The sequence below is a fragment of the Camelus ferus genome, chromosome 4 (assembly GCF_009834535.1).
Source record: "Camelus ferus isolate YT-003-E chromosome 4, BCGSAC_Cfer_1.0, whole genome shotgun sequence".
NCBI classification, from domain to species: Eukaryota; Metazoa; Chordata; class Mammalia; order Artiodactyla; family Camelidae; genus Camelus; species Camelus ferus.
Genome location: NC_045699.1, coordinates 75,542,962 through 75,563,839, shown reverse-complemented (window position 1 = coordinate 75,563,839; position 20,878 = coordinate 75,542,962). Strand labels below are relative to the sequence as shown.

General features: G+C 50.8%; 1 protein-coding gene across 7 annotated transcripts in view; it reads right to left on the bottom strand.

The window, feature by feature from the left end:
- Positions 1-20,878, bottom strand: part of CACNA1B (calcium voltage-gated channel subunit alpha1 B) — a 173,409-nt gene that overhangs the window by 10,576 nt on the left and 141,955 nt on the right. For all 7 annotated transcript variants that reach the window (XM_032479054.1, XM_032479047.1, XM_032479050.1 and 4 more), the window contains 4 exons: positions 19,599-19,743; positions 11,309-11,436; positions 6,528-6,624; positions 4,509-4,617 (listed from right to left, as the gene is read on the bottom strand). In XM_032479054.1, coding sequence (XP_032334945.1) covers positions 4,509-4,617; positions 6,528-6,624; positions 11,309-11,436; positions 19,599-19,743 — 479 coding nt within the window. The remainder of the gene's footprint in view (positions 1-4,508; positions 4,618-6,527; positions 6,625-11,308; positions 11,437-19,598; positions 19,744-20,878) is intronic.

Sequence of the window (20,878 nt, the reverse complement as noted above, 5' to 3'; positions counted from 1 at the left end):
GCTGTTCACAGGCCGGGGTGGTCATGAACACGGCCACAGCGTCAGCATCCAGATTTCTGCGTGCTTGCGTATTTTCACGTCACTGCCCTCAGGAGCGGGAAGGCTGGGCCGCACAGTCAGGAACTGTCAGGCTGTTTCCCAAAGCGGCTGCCCCACTCTGTATTCGCAGCAGGAGCACTTCAGCCTTCCAGTTCTCTGCGTTCTCACCAGCACTCAGTGCTGCCACTTCTGCAAGTACTTTAGCCGTCACGGCAGGCATGCGGTGTAGCGCCGCTGTGCCTGCATGTCGGACTTCTCTAGTGATTGATGATGCCGGATGTCTCTCCGCGTCTGTGCGCCTTCTGTGCGCCTTCTCTGGTGCCATGTCTGCTCGTGCCTTTCGCCCACTTTTATTGGGCTGCTTACTTTCTACTGAGTTGTGACTGACCTTTATATACACGTGTCCTGGAAACCAATCCTGTGTCAGATACGTCTTTTTGCAAATATTTCCCCAACTCTTTGGTTTGTCTTTTCATTTTCTTATACGTCTTCTGAAGAGCAAAAGTTTTTTATTTTGATAAAGTTCAACGTATCAGGTTTTCCTTTTCTGGCTCATGCATTTTGTGTCTTGAAAAATCTGCCTGACTCAAAATTGCCAAGAATTTTCACCTGTGTTTTCTGCAAGAAGTTCTATCATTCTACATTTTATATTTATGTGTATAATCCATTTGGAGTTAATTTTTGTGGAAGGTGAAAGGTATGCACTGCGGCCTGAACTGTGTGCCCTCTCCATTCATACGCTGAAGACTTAACCCACGATGTGACCGTATTTGGAGATCAGGCCTAGAAGGAATTAATTAAGATGAAATGAGGTCATACGGGTGGCGTCCTGGCCCGTAGGATTGGTGTCCTGTAACAAGAAACGCCAGGGATCTTGCCTACTCCACGTGCACTCAGAGAAAAGGTCACGTGAAAGGACAGTGAGAAGGTGGCCGCCTGCAGGCCAGGAGAACAGGCCCCAGGATGAAACTTCCCTGCCTGGCATCGGGATCTTGGCCATCCAGCCTCCAGACTGTGGGAGATAAATCTCTGTGTTTAGGCCACTCACTTCCAGTATTTTGCCAACAGCCCAGGCAGACTAGGACTGTAAACGTCAACTCTTTTTTGGCATACAGCTGTCTAAATTTTTCTGGCACCATTTGTTGAAAAGATTATCTTTTCTTAATTGTCTTGTAATTTCATTGAAAATCAACTGACTGTATATAAGTGTGCGTCTATATCTGGGGTCTCTCCTGCGTCCCACTGACTTGTGTCTCTACTTGGTCACCAACACCACACAGCTTGATCGATGCAGCTTTATAGAAAGTCTTTGACTAAGGGAGGGTGAGTCTTCCAACTTTATTCTTTTTTCAAAATTGTTTTTGTTACTCAAGATTGTTTGATTTCTTGATGTACATTTTAGAATCAATTTGTAAATTTCAACCCAGAAAGCCTGTGGGGATTCTGACTGGGATAACATTGATTCCATTGATCAGCATGAGAAGAACTGACAATATTGAGTCTTGAATGCATGAACATGATATAGTGCTTGATTTATTTATCAGAGAAGATCCCTTTAGTCGATACTGTGAAATTTGCAGCATATAACCTAGCATATATACTTTAAAAGTTATCCAGCAATATAGAAACAGCTGATGTTTTGTGTGTAACTTTAATGGAACTTCCTCAATTTTAATTGTTAATCTACAGAAATACATTTGCTTTTTATATTGACCTTGCTATACTCACATACTAGTTTTTATAACTTTTTTTTAATGGCTTTAAAAACAGGAATTTATTGTCTCGGTTTTGGACGTCAGAAGCTCAAAATCAAGTTGTCAACAAGGCTGTGATCCCTCCAAAGGCTCTAATGAAGATCCTTTCTTGTCTCTGGTTCCCAACCATCCTTGGTGCTCCTTGGCTTGCAGATGCCTCAGTTTTGTTAACTTTTTATTAGACTCTTTGGGATTTTCTGCATTGATAATCGTGTCAATTGTGAATAGAGGCAGTTTTATTTCTTCCTTTCTGATTGGTACACCTTTCCTTTTCTTGACTTGTTACAACAGCTAGAACTTCAAGCATGGTATTAAACAAAAGTGGTGACAGCAGACACCCCTGCCTTGCTGCTGACCTTAGGGGTAAAGGAGCCGGGCTTCCTTTGTGAAGCACGTCATGAGCTGCAGGCTTGTCACAGACACCCTTGGTCATACTGAGGAGGTATGCTTTAATTTCCAGTTTATGTAGAGGTTTTTTTTTTTTTTTTTTTTTTAATCATAAAGGGATACTGAATTTTGTCAAAGCTTTTTCTGGATCTATTGAGAGGATCATATATTTTCTTTTTCAATATATTGTTATATTGATTGATTTTTTTCAACTTGAACCCGTCTTGCATCTTGCGTTCCAGGGATACACCCTACTTTATTCATCATGTTCATTTTGCTAAATTTTGTTGAACATCATGAGGAATGCTGGTCTGTAAATTTTTTTATTGTAATGTCTTTGTCTAGATTTGGTATCAGAGTAATGTTGGCCTTGTAAAATAAATTGGGAAACATCCTCTTTTTCTGTTGTCTGGAGAAGCTTGTATAGAATTATTTCCTCCTTAAATGTTTGGGAGACTTCATCAATAAAGCCAACTGGGCCTATGATTTTCTTTGTTGGAAGATTTTTAAATATGAATTTAATTTATTTAATAAATACAGTATTGCTCTGGTTATCTGTTCTTGAATGAGCTTGATAGCTTGCATCAAGGAATTCCTCCACTTCATTTAAGTTGTTGAAGTTATTGATATAAAGTTGTTCACAGAGGTCCCTTGTTATCCGTCTAACGTCAGCAGGGTCTGTAGTGACGTTCGCGCTTTCGTTCCTCATATTGGTTAGTTTTTCTCTTCTCTCTTTTTGCGTGATTAGTCTAACTAGAGGTTTACTCATTTTACCAGTATGACTTTTAACATGATCGTTCTGGCTGTTGTGTTCAAGGCAGACTGCAAGAGGGAAGAGCAGAAGCAGACCAGCTACAAGGCCACTCCACAACCCAGTCAAGAACTAACAGACAGCGACTCGGACCAGGAGGTGGCCGTGCGAAAGGGTGGACAAGTGATGGCATTCTGGGTGCATTTTGAAAGTGGATGGAGTCGAAGGCACGGTAACTGTTCAGATATAGATCAGAACTGGGGTACAAAAAAAGGGAGTAAATAAAAAGGACTCCAGAGGCTTTGGTTTGAGCAACTCTAAGAGCAGAGTGTCCACTGATTCAGACGGAAGACTGTGAGAATCTGGAGCTCAACTTTGGGCACGTGAACTCTGGGCGCTTACTGAGCCTCCAAGTAGAGACAGTGAAGAACCTGTACAAGTAGACAAGTTGTATCATGTATAAGTCCACGTGCACAAGTCCTGGGTTTGGGAGGAGGCCTGGACTAAAAATACGGAATTAGAATTCACATTTAAAGCCATGGAAAAGGTGAGACTGTGTGTCTGAGGCACACAGTGCCCTTCGGAGAAACCAGAGAGAGACACAAAGAGGTTTCAAACAGAAGGGAGTGACAGCTGAGAGAAGACTACAGACGGTCCACAAGGTAAGGGCTGAGAATCTGGAGGCCGCCAGGGAGCTTAGCAAGAGCAGTTCCAGCGAAGCTCTGCGGCGTGAAGGCTGGACCGCAGGCCAGGGACGGAGGACTCAAGAGGACGGTGCAGACCCGCTTCCCCCGCTGCCGCGAAGGAAAGAAGGAAAGCAGGGACGTCGACAGAGAGGGAGAGAAGAACTCCTTGAAGGCAGAAGTAAGAGCGCGTTGGTGGATGGGCAGAAGTAATCCAGCAGGAAGAGAACACCGACGGGGCAAGGAACAGATACAGGATTTCTGGCACGACACTCCTGGGTAGACGAGGAACGTGGGACGGAGTGTGCAGGCGGAGGGGCAACGAGCCGTGCCTCAACCACTACACAGGAGACGGCAAGCTCACGGGCACAGACGCAGGGAGGAAGGCGGCGTGGGCAGTGGGAGTGCAGGTCCCCTCTGGTGACCCTCCTGTTCCCTGTGCAGGGGAAGCAGTCGTCACACAAGGGGGAGGGAGGGGTGGACATGCTGCAGGTTCATTTCCTCCTTGATTTGGCTCAGGCCGCGCGGACCTGTCGGCGAGCTCACTATGGGGAAGGGGGAGCAGGCACACAGACTCTCCACCCCGTGCGGGGCGCTGGGTCAGGTCAAGCTGGGTCAGGCTGTGTTCCAGCGCCAAGGCCCCGTGGTAACCTGGACAGTCATCTAATCTCACTGCGCCTCAGTTTCCTTACTTGAAAATGGGATCGTTATGGTGCTAACGTGCGGGATGGTTTCAGCGGAGAAGGTCAGTGTCTGCAGGGGCGGCGTGGGCAGTTGTCCTCCAACCTGTCCAGACTGGCCCCTCCCCTGTCCTGCACACATGCCTGGGGCAGCCCTCGAGGGCGGTCACGCTGCCCTGGCTCCCTGCCCTCCCCTCACGGCTGCCTTGCTCACCTGGAGCCAGCTTGATCTCCAGCGCTGTCCGGATCAGGGCCATCAACGTGGACGTGAAGTGGACGGTCATGTCCTCACTGGAGATGGGCATGTTCATACGGACCAGGCGCTGGGGACGAGGGGGCCGGTCAGGGCCAGGCCACCAGGGTCCCCCCGCCACAGGCACACGGTGCTCCAGGCTGCTGAGGCTGGGCATGGCCTCCCAGGAGTGGTCCCTACAGGTGCCCGGACCCAGGAGAGGTCGGGTGGGTGGGAGCTTTGCCAGCATTCACCCCCAGGCCGGTCCCCGGCACCCTGGCCCCAAGTCCAATCTTTAGCCTGATGAAGGGCAGGTGGCTAAAGACACAGGCCCAGACTCTCCCCCAAATGTTGGCAAAGCCCCATGTGGCACGTCCAATCATGGTCCTAGGACCTGTGGTCACCTGTGGGACGCACACCAGGAAAAACAGCTTCCTAGAGCACAGTGTCCCACAGACCAACACGGATGGATGGGAGGAGCTGAGGGATTCCTCTCCAGGGGAGCTGGGGAGTCAGGGGCCAGCGCGAAGGAGCAGCAAGCAGGTGACTTCCAAGTGAGGAGAGCTCTGCCCAGGGCACCTTTACCAGAGCCTCCATTCGCCTGCCCAGCCTCGGAGGGCCAGGGATCTTCGGGAGCAGCAGAGGGCCAAGGCCAGGGCAAACAGACAGGCATCTCTGTCCTGGGCCTGGACCCTCCAGCCCCAGCACTCTTTGCCTCTCCTGGACCCCCCCCCCCCCCCCGCCAGCTCACCAAGCTTCTCCACTACTGCCCACCCCGGGGCCTCACCTGGTCTCTTCATGCACAGAGCCTTGGAGCTGCCAGCACAGCTGGGAAGGACTCCAAAGGCCACCCTGTCACAGCCCTGGCTGCCCACCCAGGCCCTGGGTGTCAGCATGGACAGAGCTCTCCTTCCTGGGGACAAAGCTATAGCCTTGCATGCAGGGCCTCCAGGCAGGCTCGACACGTGTGCCGGGCAAGGGAGGGCTGAGGGAGACACCAGAGGTGTCTGCATGTGGCCTGGAGGAGCCGCTCAGAAGCCAGAGGCTGTGCTGAGCCAGGTGACGGACACAGGCCCAGCAACAGGGCAGTGGGACAGAGAACCCGCGGGACGAGAGATCTGGGGGGAGCCTGCTCAGAGAGAGGGGACAGCAGGCGGGCTCCAGCATGCTGACTGAGTCCCAGGAGCACGAGGGGCGGCGGCAGTGCTGGAGGATGGAAGGGCCCTCCTCGCCAAGGGGGGTGACTCAGACACAGGGGCAGGAGGGAGTGGGCTTGGGGCTGGGCCTCATGGCCTTCTTGTCCGCCCAGGAGGGAGGCTGGAGATGTCCTCAGTGTCCTCAGCTCCTGCAGCTCAGGGGGAGGGGCTATCCTCACCCTGAAGGGCCCCTGAGGCCCCAGGAGTGACAGCAGTACGCCAACCCCTGGCACCTTTAAGGCCGCAGTGCCTCCTTCCCTCCATGGACCTGCAAAGCCCTGGAGACAACGTTTCCTCCCAGGAGACAGCAGCCAGGCCGGGGAGATTCCGCATGTGCGGAGCTTGGGGTTGGGGGTGGTCCTCAAGTGCACCTTGCAGAGCCTCACAGGCCTCTGTTCCGCTGGTCAGACCCTGAGGGCTGCACAACTCCACCCATGTCAGGGGCTTAGGAGACAGAGGCGCTGAGTGTTGTCCTGAGCCCAGAACAAAGACAGCCTCGGTCAAAAAAAAGCTGGTCATTCCCTCATTTCTAGGGAAGAGAAGGGAAGGAGAAAAGGCAGGTGGTGGCCTCTAGCTCCATCTTCCTGAGCCTCCCTGGGGCAGCCCTGGGGGACAAGGGGCCGGTGCAGAGACACCTGATGGTGTCTGTCTCCCTCTGTTTGGGAAGGAAGTGGAGCTGGTCAGGGCAGAGAAAACAGACACAGTGAGACAGCAGAGCAGCAGACAGACGGACGGACAAGCCCCAGAGGAGACAGGAGTCCAGCCCCAGCACAGCCAGCCAGCGGGGTGTGGGGTTGGGGTCTACCTTGTATGCAACTCGAGCAGGACATTTCTTCCCCAGCCCCAGGGGCGGGGACATGTGTTTCAGCATCTCAAACATGTCATTGTAACTGATGCGCCCACTGAAGGCCCGGCCCAGAGGACAGAGGCAGACAGGGGTCCATGGGAGGGGTGCAGCGGGGGAGTGGGAGGAAGCAGACAAGAAAACAGACCCAGTTAACCAGCGTCGGATTAAATGCCAAAAGTCAGAACAAGTCAAACGAGGGATTTCTCTGCTTGACTCGATCCCGTCCGTGCCCCCAGCCTCACCTCCGCGCTCCGGCCCAGGTGGGGAGCAGACAGGGTGGCATCTGAACCAAAGAACATGGAGGGCATGATGGGGCTGCGTTGGGGTGACTTTGGGGTGTCAACTCTGATTTTACACTTTCAGATACAAACCACAGGCAATGCCAGATCAGAAAGAGCTGTCTCACCACACTAGAACATACGGGATAAGGCTCCAGGTTTAGGGCGGCGTCCAGGGTGATGACTTCGTCTTCCCGAGGCAGACAGGCTAACAGGCCTGAAGCCTCACCCCGACACCTGGGACACCTGTCTCAGGCACTGCTTGGGTTCAGGGCACCCAGGAGAGAGGGGACAGCCTTTTCCTGGCAGATGCATCCACCCCAGGGCCTGGCCCTCCTCCCAGGGCTCATGGGCTCAGCAGAGTGGATCAATCCAGAGGTGAAACAGGAGGGCCCGTCTCTGGGGCTCTGCCCTCTCCTCCCCCCTGGGTTGCTGGGCTCCTCTGACGCAGAGGTACAGCTGGTCCTGCTTTACTTGCGCCCAGATCCCCCTCCTCCAGGGCCCTGGACCTCTGGCCTATCTGACCATCAGTCCACCCTCAAGAAACCAGAGGCAAATCCGGGTGAGTTAGGTGCTCTCTTGGCACAGGTGGGACCTGGCCCCTCATGTCTGCCCAGCAGCTGGCCCTCGTCCTCACGGCCCAGCCAGAGAGCTCTGTGTGCAGTGTCTCACAAGGCTGCCTGTTCCCAGCCAGCTGGAGGGGTTGGGAGTTAGAAAGCGTCCAGAAGGCCGGAGTGCAGGGGGCGTGGGGCAGAGCAGCAGGAGGCAGAGGCGAGGTGCTGTCATTTCCAAGTCAGGCAGGGAGTGTGTGCTATGCCTGCATTTCGGGCAGGGAAGAGGAAGTATGTTGGAGGGAGGTTCTGAAACAGCAACCCTTGTAGGCCACCCTACGAGGGCGGTTCTCCCCCAAGCCCACGGGTGGAGCAACACAACGCAGCACACTGTATGTATCCTTATAATGAATCTGGCAGCCGGAAAGGAAACGTCACAGGTTATGGCAGCCGAGGCAGGAAGGGCCGGCACTCCCGCTCAGCCGGGGCGGCAGGGGAGGGTGACAGGCAGCCCCTGCTGGGCCTGGGGCTCCAATGCCCCAGGAGGTGTGGTGACCCCAAGCTGATTTCTGGAACCCGTTGCAGGCAGGAGACACTCTGCTACAAAAAAAGCGCTGGCCTGTTGGGGCCCGCACTCTGCACACACCACAGCCACTGGTCTGCCTGCCCCAACCCCGCCCGCCCCTCTCTGGCAGCCCCTCCCTCGCTCCCCGAGAACCTGCGTCCCCAGGGCCTCCTTGGCTGAGCTTCCCCCACACACATACACCTGGCTTTCCTCCCTGGAACCTGCTGGTCCAGCTAAGGACCGCCCTTTCCCAGAGTGGGCGCCCTGGCCGACACTGACGCCTCCTTTCCTGCACCATGGCCCCTCAGTCTAATCAGCTCCAAGCTGTGCTGCATTTACTTCCGGAGAAGAGGCACAAAGAGGACTCCCCCGTGGCCTCCCACCAGGTGCCTGCCAGCCCTGTTGGCCCCAGGGACCAGAAGAGAGGTTGGAGGCCTGGTGCAGCCCCAGACCCACCAGCAACCCCCATTCCCATCTCCTCCCTCCTGCCATCAAACCCTCAGATGCTGCCAGAGGCAAACTCAGGGCTTAACACTGTCACTCTGATTCCAAAACCGTTCCTGCTGTCCATACAACAAAGTCAAAGCCCCTCCCAGCCATCCTTCCAGCCCCTTTGCGATGTACTCCCCCCCTCCAGCCAGCCAGCCAGGCCCCTTCCCCACGGCCCCCACCTCTTCTCTGGAGCTGCACCGCCCTGCCGCCCTTGGCTGGCTCCACTGCCACCTCCTCTGACTTACCAGCCAGACGGCCTCCCCCTCCACAGACCCGCCCTGCCTCACACTAGGGCTCCTCTGCTCACCCCGGGCCCCAGCACGTGGCGGGGCTCAGGGAGAGATGGACGAGCGCAAGGAGGAGCAGACAGGTCGCTCACGGCAGGGGTGATGGCAGTTCTTCTGAGTCTCTACACTTCATCACAAAGAGCTGCAGCAACAGCGAAAGGGGGGCGGGGGTGTGCCAGGATGCAACCGCTCCCTGACCCCACACACACGCCCGTGCACACGTGCACACAGGTGCAAAACGCAAAGATGCGGTGCACTCGCACACACACACGCACACACCTGCTTGCACACGGACACACTCACGTCCACGTGGCTGTACACACACCCGTGCACACACAGAACATACATGCACACTCTTGTGCTCATGCTCACGTAGCTACACAGGTAAAAACACACATACACAAGAAAGCTCAAGATACTTCATAAAGTTTGTTGTTGTTTCGTCTCCCCAGGAGTGAGGAGGGGGCAGAATGGTCCCTGGGAAATAAAGGTGGTGACATCTCTGCCTCTCAGAGCACGCTCTGTCCTGCCCGGACGTGGGGTCCAGACTCAGTGTGTTCAGGGCCCCTGCCAGGCCTCCCACTGCCTGGCACGCGTGGGAGCCACAAGCCCACTTCCAGCCTGCAGCTCTTGTCGGCGGCAGCTCTGGGGTGAGGCCTGTCCTTTGCTGTCTACTCTTCCATGAGCACTTTCCTATCACATCCTTGAGTGTCCATGCCTTCCGGAGGCCCCAGTTCCAGAAGTCTGGGCTTGGGGAAGAGTCTGAGCCCCACCCCCGTACACAGTCACAAAGCTGCAGTCTGGCCCAGGTCTGCTTCTCGTTGCCTTAATTCTGCTCCACCTGTAGCTGACGGGGGAGTCCTGGGTCTACAGTTCACGAAGGTCTGGGGGATGCCACCCCCTCCTGCAGGCCTGCACTGGCCTGCTAGAGTCTGAGTCACCGTCTATGCAATGTCTGTCTTCCTGCAACACAAATCTCTAGGAAAAACATGCCCAGAAACAGCAGCACCTCTTTGGACCACAGTTAGGAGGACCCTCCTGGAACGAGCCTCAATCTTGCATCAGCCTGGAGTCTCTCCTGCCCTTTGCCTGATGAGGCCCAGGCCGCAGGTGTGGCCAATCTCCCCTCCGACCTGGTGGGGCCATCCTGACCAGAGAACCCAGGGATACCGCTGAGCCTGTGGACTCCAGCATGTGCTGCAGGCAGACATGCTGATGCATCAGGAGAATGATCGGACCCTCCAAGGCCACGAAAACAGTCACGTGCAACACGAAACACAGACGACAGCCATGTCTGTTCTGCCCGGTGTGAGAACCGTGCACTTTTCACTACACTGGAAAACACTCAGAGATGCTCTGGGCCTGGAAATGCACCAGGGTTCCTGGTGCCGCCCAGACTGGGAAGGGCCTCGCACGGCGCCTTCTGGACCCTCACTGTGACGGGGTGGGGGCTCCAGGGAGGCTGGAGAAGAAGCGGGTATGGGAGCCCAGCCGAACTCCCGGGCCCTGGGGTCTCGGGGCTCAGAAAGCTCCAGAGCATCCTCCGTGCTGAGCCCCAGGTGCTCCGCGGGCAGCAGGGTCCTCCCAGTCAGGACCCTGACTGTCCCCTCCAGGCTTCCACCACGCAAGGGGGGACCAAACGCAGAGCCGTGCAAGGGGCCGCGTGCAGGCCAAGGAGCCTCAGGGAGCCGAGGTGGGAGAGGCTGCACCCCAGTCACAGTCTTCTCGTCCCCCTGCAGGGCGGGCCTTGCCAGACGCACCCCCCACTGGTGCACAGTTCACACCCTCAGTGTCCTCGGTTTTGCTGTACAAAGCCCTCAGTAACTACCCAAGCAACAGCTCGAGAGAGTGAAGGAATGAGTGAGCGGGGGAGTGCATGAGTGATGCCTGAACAGACAAACGGGCAAACTGGCAGATCCACCCTGCTGTGCTGTCCCAAGGAACACGGCCTTGACAACTTCCTGACCCCAAATTACTCCCTGCAGGACACTCCAGCCTGTCTGGAAGAGAATCAGCCTTCACTTACGCACCAGCAACGCAGGAACCCTTTCCCACCAAACACACCAGACCCTCCCTGGCAGCTCATCTGATTTTAAGAAACGTTCACCGAGAACCCTCTATTTGCGCCCTGGGCTGGTGACACAGAGGTGCGCGTAGCTCTTATCCCCAAGGGAGACAGCAGCAAGGGAGAGCCCTGAGCCCATCGAGGAGAACGTCCCAACGCCCCACGTTATTTCTGCCCACGGAGGCTTCAGACTCACAAGAACAGTGAGACCCTGAGAGAAGGCTCTTCTGCGTTTCGGCGCCCCCTCCCCCCTACAACCCCGTGTGCAGTGGGCCTTGTGAGAAGACGGGGGTCCTGCTCAGTAGGAGCTCCGAGTCTCGCAGACCCCTGACAACCCTCCACGACCCCCAGCCACCTCTGCAGAGCGGGACTGCAGTCTCAGAAGAGGCGTTCTCAGCCCAGGGCGCAGATAAAAGCACAGGGAGGCTGAGAGCGAGTGGGCCCCCGGGAGCAGGAGGGAAGCCCAGCCCCGTGTGGGACCCCGGTGCACGGGGCACTCACCAGGCAGCCGGGTCGTACTCAGCCCAGACCCGGATGAACTCGTCCAGGTGGTGCGGCCCTAGGATGGAAGAGTCCCGCGTAAGGTACTCGAAATTGTCCATGATGACAGCCACAAAGAGGTTCAACATCTGCAGGACAGGAAGGGGAGGAGGTGACGCAGAGAGACTGCAGCCGGCCCCTCCCCATCCCAAGCTGGGGCAACGGGGGCCACTCTGACTCAGCCAGAGCCTGCCAGATCTGCTCCCCCACAGCCTCACAGAGGACCCCCAGGCCTCCTGACACGGCCACTACCACCAGCAGCACTGTCCCTGGTTCTCGGTCCCACAAGCCAACCCCCACCCAGAACTCAGCCCTCTGAGGGCCTGTACCCTCTACTTCCACTGCCACGCCCAGGTCAGGCCCTCCACGCCCCTCACCCACTATCTGTCCTGTACCCAGGGTGTCCTCCCCACCGTGGTCCCCGCCTGCTTCCCTTCCCAGGTAGCCTTCAAGGAAAGCAGTGACTCTGGAGTTAACAGTGCAGGTTTCTTGTTCTTTTTTTTTTTTTTTTTTTTTTTTTGGTGGGCTTTTTTGCTTAATTTTCTGTTTTTTTAATTTTTTAATTGAAGTATAGTCGGCTTATAATGTTGTGTCAGTTTCTGGTGTACAGCACAATACTTCAGTCATACATGAACATACATATATTCGTTGTCATATTCTTTTTCACCACAGGTCACTACAAGATATTGAATATAGTTCCCTGTGCTCTACAGTATAACCCTGCTGTTTGCTTTGTTTTCTTAGATTGAGTTGAAATTCACTTAGCAAACAACCACCCATTCTGGCGAGTGCCTCCCGCGGCACTCAGTGCAGTCATGACGGTGGACTACTGCCCCTCCCCTGGTTGCAGAACTTCTTATCACCCAGGAGAACACCTTGAGCCGCTCAGTCATCGCCCCTGTTCCTCCATCCTGCCCTTCCCTGGAAACCAACAGTCTCCTCTCTGCGTCTATGGATTTGCCTGTTTTGGATATTGCACATAAAAGGAATCACACAATATATGACCTTTGCGTCTGGCTTCTTTCACTTAGTGTGGTGTTTCTGAAGTTCATCCACACTGCAGCACGTCAGAACTTCATTCCTTTTTGTGGCTGAGTAATACTTCTTTGCAGGTCTGTACCCCAATCTGTTTACATGTTCTTCCGTTGACAGACCATCCATGTGGGTTGTCTCCACCTTTTGGCTGTTACGGTCAACACCGCCGTAAATATTCATGTGCAGACTTCTCTGTGGACACATCATTTCATTTCTCTTGGGTGCGTACCTAGGAGTGGGATTTCTGGGTCATATGGTAGTTCCGTGCTTAGCTGTTTGAGGAAAACCGGTTTCCACAGGAGCTGTTGATTTTCACATTTCCATCAGCAATGTACCAAAGCTCCTATTTTTCCATGTCCTCAACACCTGGTACTTTCCGTTTAAAAAAAAAAACACACATTATTCTAGCCATCCTAGTTGAGTGTGAAATGGTACCTCAGTGTGGTTTTTATCTGCACTTCCTTAATAAACACGGAATATGAATATCTTCCTGTGCTTCTTGGCCAGTTGTTTATCTTCTTTGGAAAAATGACTATTCTGATTCTCTGTCCATTTTTTACATGGTTGGCTGTGTTTCTGTTACTGAGTTGTAGGAGTTCTTCATATATTTTGCGTATCAAGCCCTTATAAAAGTATTTTCTCTCATTCCTTATATTGCATTTTCATTTTTTATAATGTCCTTTTAACACACAAAAGTTTTAAATTTTGAGTCGTCCAATTTTTCTATGTTTTCTTCTCTTGCTCATGATTTGAGAGTCAGATCTAAGAATCCTTTGCCAAATCTGAGGCGATGAAGATGGCCCCTCTATCCTTCTAAAAGTTTTACAGTTTTAGTTCTTACATTTAGGTCTTTGACCGAGTTTGAGTTAATTTTTTTCACATGGAATGAGGTAAGGGTCCAGCCTTGTTTTCCTGCATTTGGAGGCCCAGTTAGCTCCTCACCATTTGCTAGACAAACTGTTCTTTCCATGTTGAGTGGTGCTGGCATCCTCATCAGAATCAACTGGCCTGAGACACCTGGGCTTGCTCAGTCCTATCCCACTGGCCCACACTTACCCCGCCCCACACTGCTGTCACCCCCCGCTTTACTGAGGCAAACTGGCAAATAAACGTGTAGGACACTTGAAGTGTACATCCACCCAGTTAACCAAACACCCGCCACCTCACATGCTTATCTTTCTGTGATGGAACACTTCAGGTCTGCCCTCTCAGTAGGTCTCAATTACACGACACAGTGTTATCAGCTATACTCACCAGCTTTTACATTAGACTCAGACTTTGTTGATGCAGCTGGAACTCCGTACTCTTTTACCAACTTCTCCCTGTTTTCTCACCCCTAGACTCTGGCAACAACTTTTCTACTCTGTTTCTAAGATTTTGACTTTTTAAAAAAGATTCCACATGTAAGCAGCACTACGCAGTATCTGTCTTTCTCCGTCTGGCTTATTTCACTTAGCGTAACGCCCTCAAGGTCCATCCACGTCTCACAGATTGCAGGATTTCCTTCCTCCTCATGGCTGAATAAGATTCAAGTGCGTGTGTGTGTGTGACATCTTTCTTCATTCACCTGGTGATGGACATGTAGGCTGTTTCCGTATCTTCACTATTGTGAATAATGCTGCAATGATTATGGGAGCACAGATACTCTTTCAATGTCCTGTTTTCATTTCTTTTGGATGTATACCCAGAGGTGGAATTGCTGGGTCATATGGTGGTTGTATTTTTTAACTTCTGGAGGAACCTGCATAGTGTTTTCCACAGAGGCTGCACCAATTTACATTCCCACCAACAGTGAACAAGGGTTCCCTTTTCTCTCCATTTCTGCCAATACTTGGTTTCTCTGGTCTTTTTGATGACAGCCATTCTAACGGTGTGCCGTGGTAGCGGACGGCGGCTTTAATCTGCGTTTCGCTGAAGATTAGTGATGTTGAGAATCTTTTCACGTATGTCTTCTTTGGGAAGATATCTACCAGCTCCATTGTTTTGATTACTGTAGCTTTAGAGTAAGTTTTGAAGTTGGGAAATGTGAGGGCTCTAGCTTTTCATTTTTCAAGACTGTGCTGCTTATTTGGGGCCCCTTGAGAGTCCACATGAACTTGAGGACTGGCTTTTCCGTTTTCTGCGGTAGAGGCCGTTGGAATTTTGATGGTGATTTTTGCGTTTCACACGCAGATCACCTTGAGGGACTGCTGCCATGTCAGCAGTGCTCCCCGATTCCTTCGTTCAGCAACACTCTGTAGTTCCTCGTGTACACGTCTTTCACCTCTATGGGTGTTTATTCCTAGGTAATTTGCTATTTTGAATGCTTTTGGAAATTGAATTATCTTCTTGATTTTCTTTTCAGATTGTTCATTGCTGATGTACAGAAACACAGCTGATTTTTGCGTGTTGATTTCGTACCCTGGAACTTTGCTTAGTTCACTTAATAGATCTAGTCGTTTTTGTGTCTGTGCATGTGTCCTTTGGGATTTGCTATGTATACAGAATAGTGTCACCTGCAAATAGAGACATTTTACCCCTTCTTTTCCAATTTGGATGCCTTTTATTTCTTTTTCTTGCCCAGTTGCTCTGGGTAGGACTTCCATCACAATGCTGAAAAGAAGTGATTGAAGTGGGCATCTTTGTCTTACTCCTAATATTTGAGAGAAAGCTTTCAGTATTTCATGGAGCGTGATGTTAGGTTTCTCATAGAAGCTCTTTACTGTGTTAAGGCAGTTCCCTTCTACTCTGAGTTTACTAGTTTTCTTTTTTTAATCATGAAAGGGTGTTGCATTTTGTCAAATGCTGTTTCTGAATCTATTGAGATTATTACACGCTTTTATCCCTCATCACATTGATTGGTCTTCATATGTTGAGCCATCCTTTCCTCACCTTCCTGGGGAAAATCCCATTTGTTCATGCTGTATAATCCTTTTACTGTGTTGTTGGAATTAGTCTGTTGGTATCTTGTTCAAGATTTTTACATGTATATATTCACGAGGAATGTAATCTGTGGTTTCCTCTTGTGGCATCTCTGCCTGGCTTTGGTATCAGAGAGATGCTGGCATCATAGACTGTGTCGTCACTTGTTCTCTCCTCTTCCATCTTTTGGAAGAGTTTGAGTAGAATTGAAGTTAATTCTTTCTTTACTATCACTTTTATTGTGGTAAAGTATGTATGACAAAAATGCACCAATTTAACCATTGTAAAGAAATTAGGTCAGTGATATTCAGTATCAAGTTGTAAAATTATCACCACCATGTGTCTACAGGAATTTTTCACCTTCCCAGACTGAAATTCCATCCCTATTAAATATTAACTCCCCACTCCCCCTCATCCCCTGCAACCACCGTTCTACTTTCTGTCTCTATGAATTTGGCTACTCCAGGCACCTCACGTGAATGGGATCATACAGCATTTTTCCTTCTGTGACTGGTGTATTTCACTTAGCACAATGTCCCCAAGGTTCGTTCATACTGCAGCATGTGTCAGAGCTGTCTTCCTTTGTAAGGCTCAGTAATACCCCCTTGCATGTCCTTATCACACTTTTTTGTCCAGCCATCTGCTGGTGAACGCCTGGCTGCTTTCACCTTTGGCGATTGTGAACAATGCTATGGACATATGTGACTATTTCTAATATTTATGTGAGTCCCTCCATTCAATTATTTTGGGTATATGCCCAGAAGTGAAATTACTGAATCATACTTTAATTCTATGTTTAATTTTTTGAGAAAACACTGTACTGTTTTCCATGGTGGCTACACCATTTTACATTTCCACATGCAGTGCACAAGGGTATCCATTTCTCCACATCCTCGCCAACAGTTGTTATTTCGTTTCATTTATATTTGTTTTTGTTTTTGTTTTTTTAAATAACAAGTACTAATGGGTATGAAGTAGTGTCTCATGGGTTTTGATAAGCATTTTCCTAATGATTAGTGATGTTGAGAATCTTATCTTTTCATTTGTACATTCTCTTCAGAGAATGTCTATTTAAGTACTTTGACAATTTTTATATGGTTGTCTCTCTGTTGTTGAGTTGTAAGAGTTCTTTACATATTGTGGATAGTAACCTCTTATCATATATATGGCTTACAAAATTTTTCTCCCATTCCTTGTCTTGGGTTGCCTTTTCCTTTGGATAGTAGTGCCCTTTGATGCACCAAAATTTTAAATTTTGAGGAGTCCAATTATTCTTTTTTTTTTTTTCTTTCCTTGTTCATGAGTATGGTGTCAAATATAAGAGTCCTTTGCAAAATCTGAGGTCATTAAGATTGGCCCTCTATGTTTTCCTCTAAGAGTTTTATAGTTAAAGCTCTTACATTTAGGACTTTGATCAATTCTGAGCTAAATCCTATATACAGTGTAAAGATCCAACTTCATTCTTTTGCATGAGTATGTCCAGTTTCCAGTTTCCCCAGCACCATTTGTTGAAAACTCTATCTTTTTTTCATTAAATGGTTTTGGCAACCATTTAAGAAATCTTTGACCATGTATGTGAGGGTTTATTTCTGAACGCTATTCTGTTCCATCAGTTTGTATGCTTATCTCTATGCCAGTACTATACTATTTTGATTACTGAAGTTTTGATACAGATTTTGTAAATCACAAAGTGTGAGACCTCCTACCTTGTCCTCTTTCAATTTTTTCCCCTTTGGCTATTCGTGGACCCTTGGGATCCCATATGAATTTTGGAAGAAGAATTTTTTATTTCTGTAGAACAATAAAAAAAAAACATTGGTTTTTATAAGTATTGCACTGAATCTGTAGTTTACTTTGGATACCTCTGACATCTTAACAAAATTAAATCTTCCAATCCATGGACATGGGATGTCTTTCCCTTTAATTATGCCTTTTTTTAACTTCTTTCAACAATGTTTTGTAATGTTCGGTGTTTAAAGTCTTTCACTTGTTCGGTTAAGCTTATTCTCAAGTATTCAGTTCTTTTTTATTTTTTGATGCTATTGTAAAAAGAATTGTTCTCTTAATTTCCTTTTCAGATTGTTCGCCTTAAATGTATAGAGTGCATCTGATTTTTGTGTGTTTATTCTGTGTCCTGTAACTTTGCCGAATTCATTTATTTGTTCTGACAGGTTATTTGTGGAATTTTTAAGGTTTCCTGCATATAAGATCATGTCATCTGCAAAAAAAAAAAAGAGAGAGAGAGAAACAATTATACCTCCTCCCTCCTAATGTAGATGCCTTTTATTTCTTTCTCTTGACGAATTGCTTTGGCTAAGACTTCCAGGACCATATTGAACAGAAGTGGTGAAATCAGGTGAACTTGCCTTGTTCCTGATCTTAGAGGGAAACCTTTGAGTTTTCCTAACTGAGAGTGATGTTAGTTATGGGTTTTCACATGTGGCCTTTATTATGTTGAGGTGGTTTCCTTCTATTCCTAGTTTATTGAGTACTTTATCCAGAAAGGAGGTTGAATTTTTTCCAGTGCTTTTTCTAAATCAATTGAGATGATTACATGGTTTTCTTCTTTTTATTCTGTTAATTAATATGGTGTGTTACATTGATTTTCATATGTTGAACTATTCTTGCATTCCAGGACTAAATCCCACTTGGTCAGGGTGTACAATCCTTTCAACATGCTGTTAAATTTGGTTTCCTAGTATTTTGTAGATGATTTTTACATCAATATTCATAGAGGTACTGGTTTGCAGTTTTCTTTTCTAGTAGTGTCTTTGGTTTTGGTGTCAAGGTAATACTGGGCTCATAGAATGAGTCTGAAATTGTTCCTGCCTCTTCATTATTCTGGATGACGCACTTCTCTATCCACGGTGCCAGGCAGTGAGAAAAAGCACCAACTGTGCTGACTGGTCCTGCTTGAGAATTACGACTGTAAATCTGAAGTGTGTGCTCAGCACTGCCCACTGTGACAGGAGCTGTCTGCTCCTGCCGTGCTCGTGGCCTCTCATCATCTCTTGAACCTGCTCTGATCCCAACATGCCAAAGCAACTGTTCTTGCATGCAAAGGTTACGCATGGCCTCTACCCTTCCATGTCCACTTACTTTACTTCCCAGCCGCACTTCACATGGTTGATCCTCCCTCCACTTGACACGTGTTCTTCCCTTGGCCTCCCAGGAACTGTCCCCATCTGGTTCTCTACCAGCCTCACTGCTCCTTCTCCACTCTGGGTCCCATACTCCCTTCTGTCTCTTAAATACCCTGGGTTGGGCTTCAGCCCTCTTCTCAACAACACTCTCCCTAGGCCACCACTCTTTGAAGTCTAGCACACACAGACCACCTGAGGAGCCTGTTAAAACTCAGATTCCTGGGTCCCTTTCCCAGAGATCCTGATTCAGTAAGTCTTGGGAGGGACCCAGGAATCTGCAGGTCTAACAAGTGCTCGAGTGGTGCTTAAACCCTGGGTCTCTGGACCACAAGTGTGCAGCAGGGGCCTAGAGGGCGTCATCCAGCCCATAGGCACGCCAGACACTGATGACAAATCCACATCTCCAGCCCAGAGGTCCACCCCATGTCTCTCTCCCTCCCTCCCCAACCCCATGCCTGCAGCCCCCTAGTCTTCCCATCTCGGGGGAAGAACCACGCACTCCATGACCCAGTAAGCCCCAGGACTCATCTTTCCTCTTTTTCTCTCCTGTCCATGTTCAATCATCAATCAGCTCTGTCTTTAAAATGCAGCCCAACTCCACACAACTCCCTTCACACCCAGCCTTCTCCAGGCGGCTCTCACCTTCTTGTCTCCCTGCCCACTCTGTAGCCTCTCCCGACCAGAAGCCAGAAGCCAGAAGCCAGAGCAAGGTTTTAAGATGTCAAGCAGATGATGTCACACCCGGCTCAAAGACTCCCAGAGGCTTCTGCTGATGTGGAACACAATCCACACCCGGGACCCGGCCCACTGACACCTCCCACCTAACCCCACAAGTCTCCTGTGGCACGTCCACCCCAAGCATGGGGCCGGAGCACTGCTTCTTTGTATCTTATGACCATGGGGCAAGTCCTTCCAGAAGCTGAGGGACTCCTGCCCCCACGGAAGCGTAAAGCTCCTTCCATGGAGGCACAGGCAGGGCCCGCGGGGGCTCACTGCTGACTGGGTCCTTTCAGCTTAATGAGTCGTCAACTCTGGGGAAATGAGGGCCGTCGACACGGAGTCAGCAACATGGCACGGATCAAAGGTGAGGCCCAGCAGGAGAGTGGGGGACCCAAGATGGTCTGAGATAGGCAGATGCCAGCGCTGGGATGGGCACAGGGCCCAGGACTCACCAGAAAGGAGCAGAGGAAGATGAAGGAGACGAAGTAGAAGTAGGCAAAGTCACTCCCACACTCAGTGGCGTTGGCGAGCTCATCGCAGGCCCGGTTGCTGAGACAGGACAGCATGATCTCGTGCCAGGCCTCCCCCGTGGCACTCCTGTGAAGAGGGCAGAGCTGTGAGGCCGCGAAGGAAAGGGCGGCCCAGGACGGCCTGGGGAGGAACCAGGGAGCCCGGTCACTGAGGAGGGCCGGCTCGCTTCCCACAGGGAACCCACACATGAGTGGGGTCTGGGAAACAGATGCCTCTCTGGCATTCGATTTTCAAACTGATCATTCATTGGGAAAGCAGGAATTACTGAGAACAGCCCACTGCACCAGAGGTCGGCACCACGGTGAGCTCCCTCCAGGCCCTGGGACCTCCTCCCCAGCATGTGACACCCAGTCTTCATCCTGAAATGGTGACTCCACAGTCCCCCTGCCCAGGCCACAGTCCAGGGAGTGGTCCTGCCTCCTCTCTCTCACCACATCCTGCTCATCTGTTCCCCTGCCCTAAAAACAGCCAGAACCTCACCGCTTCCCACCTCTTACCCACCCTGGGTGAAGCAACAATCACTCCCTGAGTTGCTACAACAGCTTCCTACCAGAAAACACCCCCTGTCTCCCGCTCACCCATGGGTCCACTAACCACAGGTCAGAACCAAATCCTCGCCCCCAGCTCACCTGCAGGTCCACTAACCACAGGTCAGAACCTAATCCTCGCTCCCCCAGCCCAGCAGCCCAGCAGGTCAGACCAATGACTCGGCTGTGTCTCGATCACATCAAGAACACCCCACCCTGAGCAGCCAGGACAGAGGACCCTACTGTGTGGACTTTTGTTCCTGGGCACTGGTCACTAGCACTGCAGCCTCTGGCCTGGGTCCCCACCTGGGCACCTGTGTGGTCATCCCTGGGAGAAGCTGGGCCCACGCCCCAGTGACAGTGGCCAGGGGTAGGGCTTCTTGAGGGTGGCCTGTGCTGGGCCTGAATGGTGAGGAGGCTCACACGTGGCAAAAAGGTTGGGAGGGAGGGAGGGAGACCTCTGAGACCAAGGGCGTAAAACGAAGACTGACTTGGCGGCCCCCTCAGACCTCTTGTGGCATGAGGCAGGATGGCAGTAAGTGAAGAAGTAAAATCAATGTAATCACTGAAGTCCAGAGAAACGACGCTGCCTGGGGAAAGAGTAAGCCTAACGACGCTGCTCATCTGACGGGGGACAGTCGGCGCGCTCTCCCGGCAGCGCAGCGAAGCCGGCC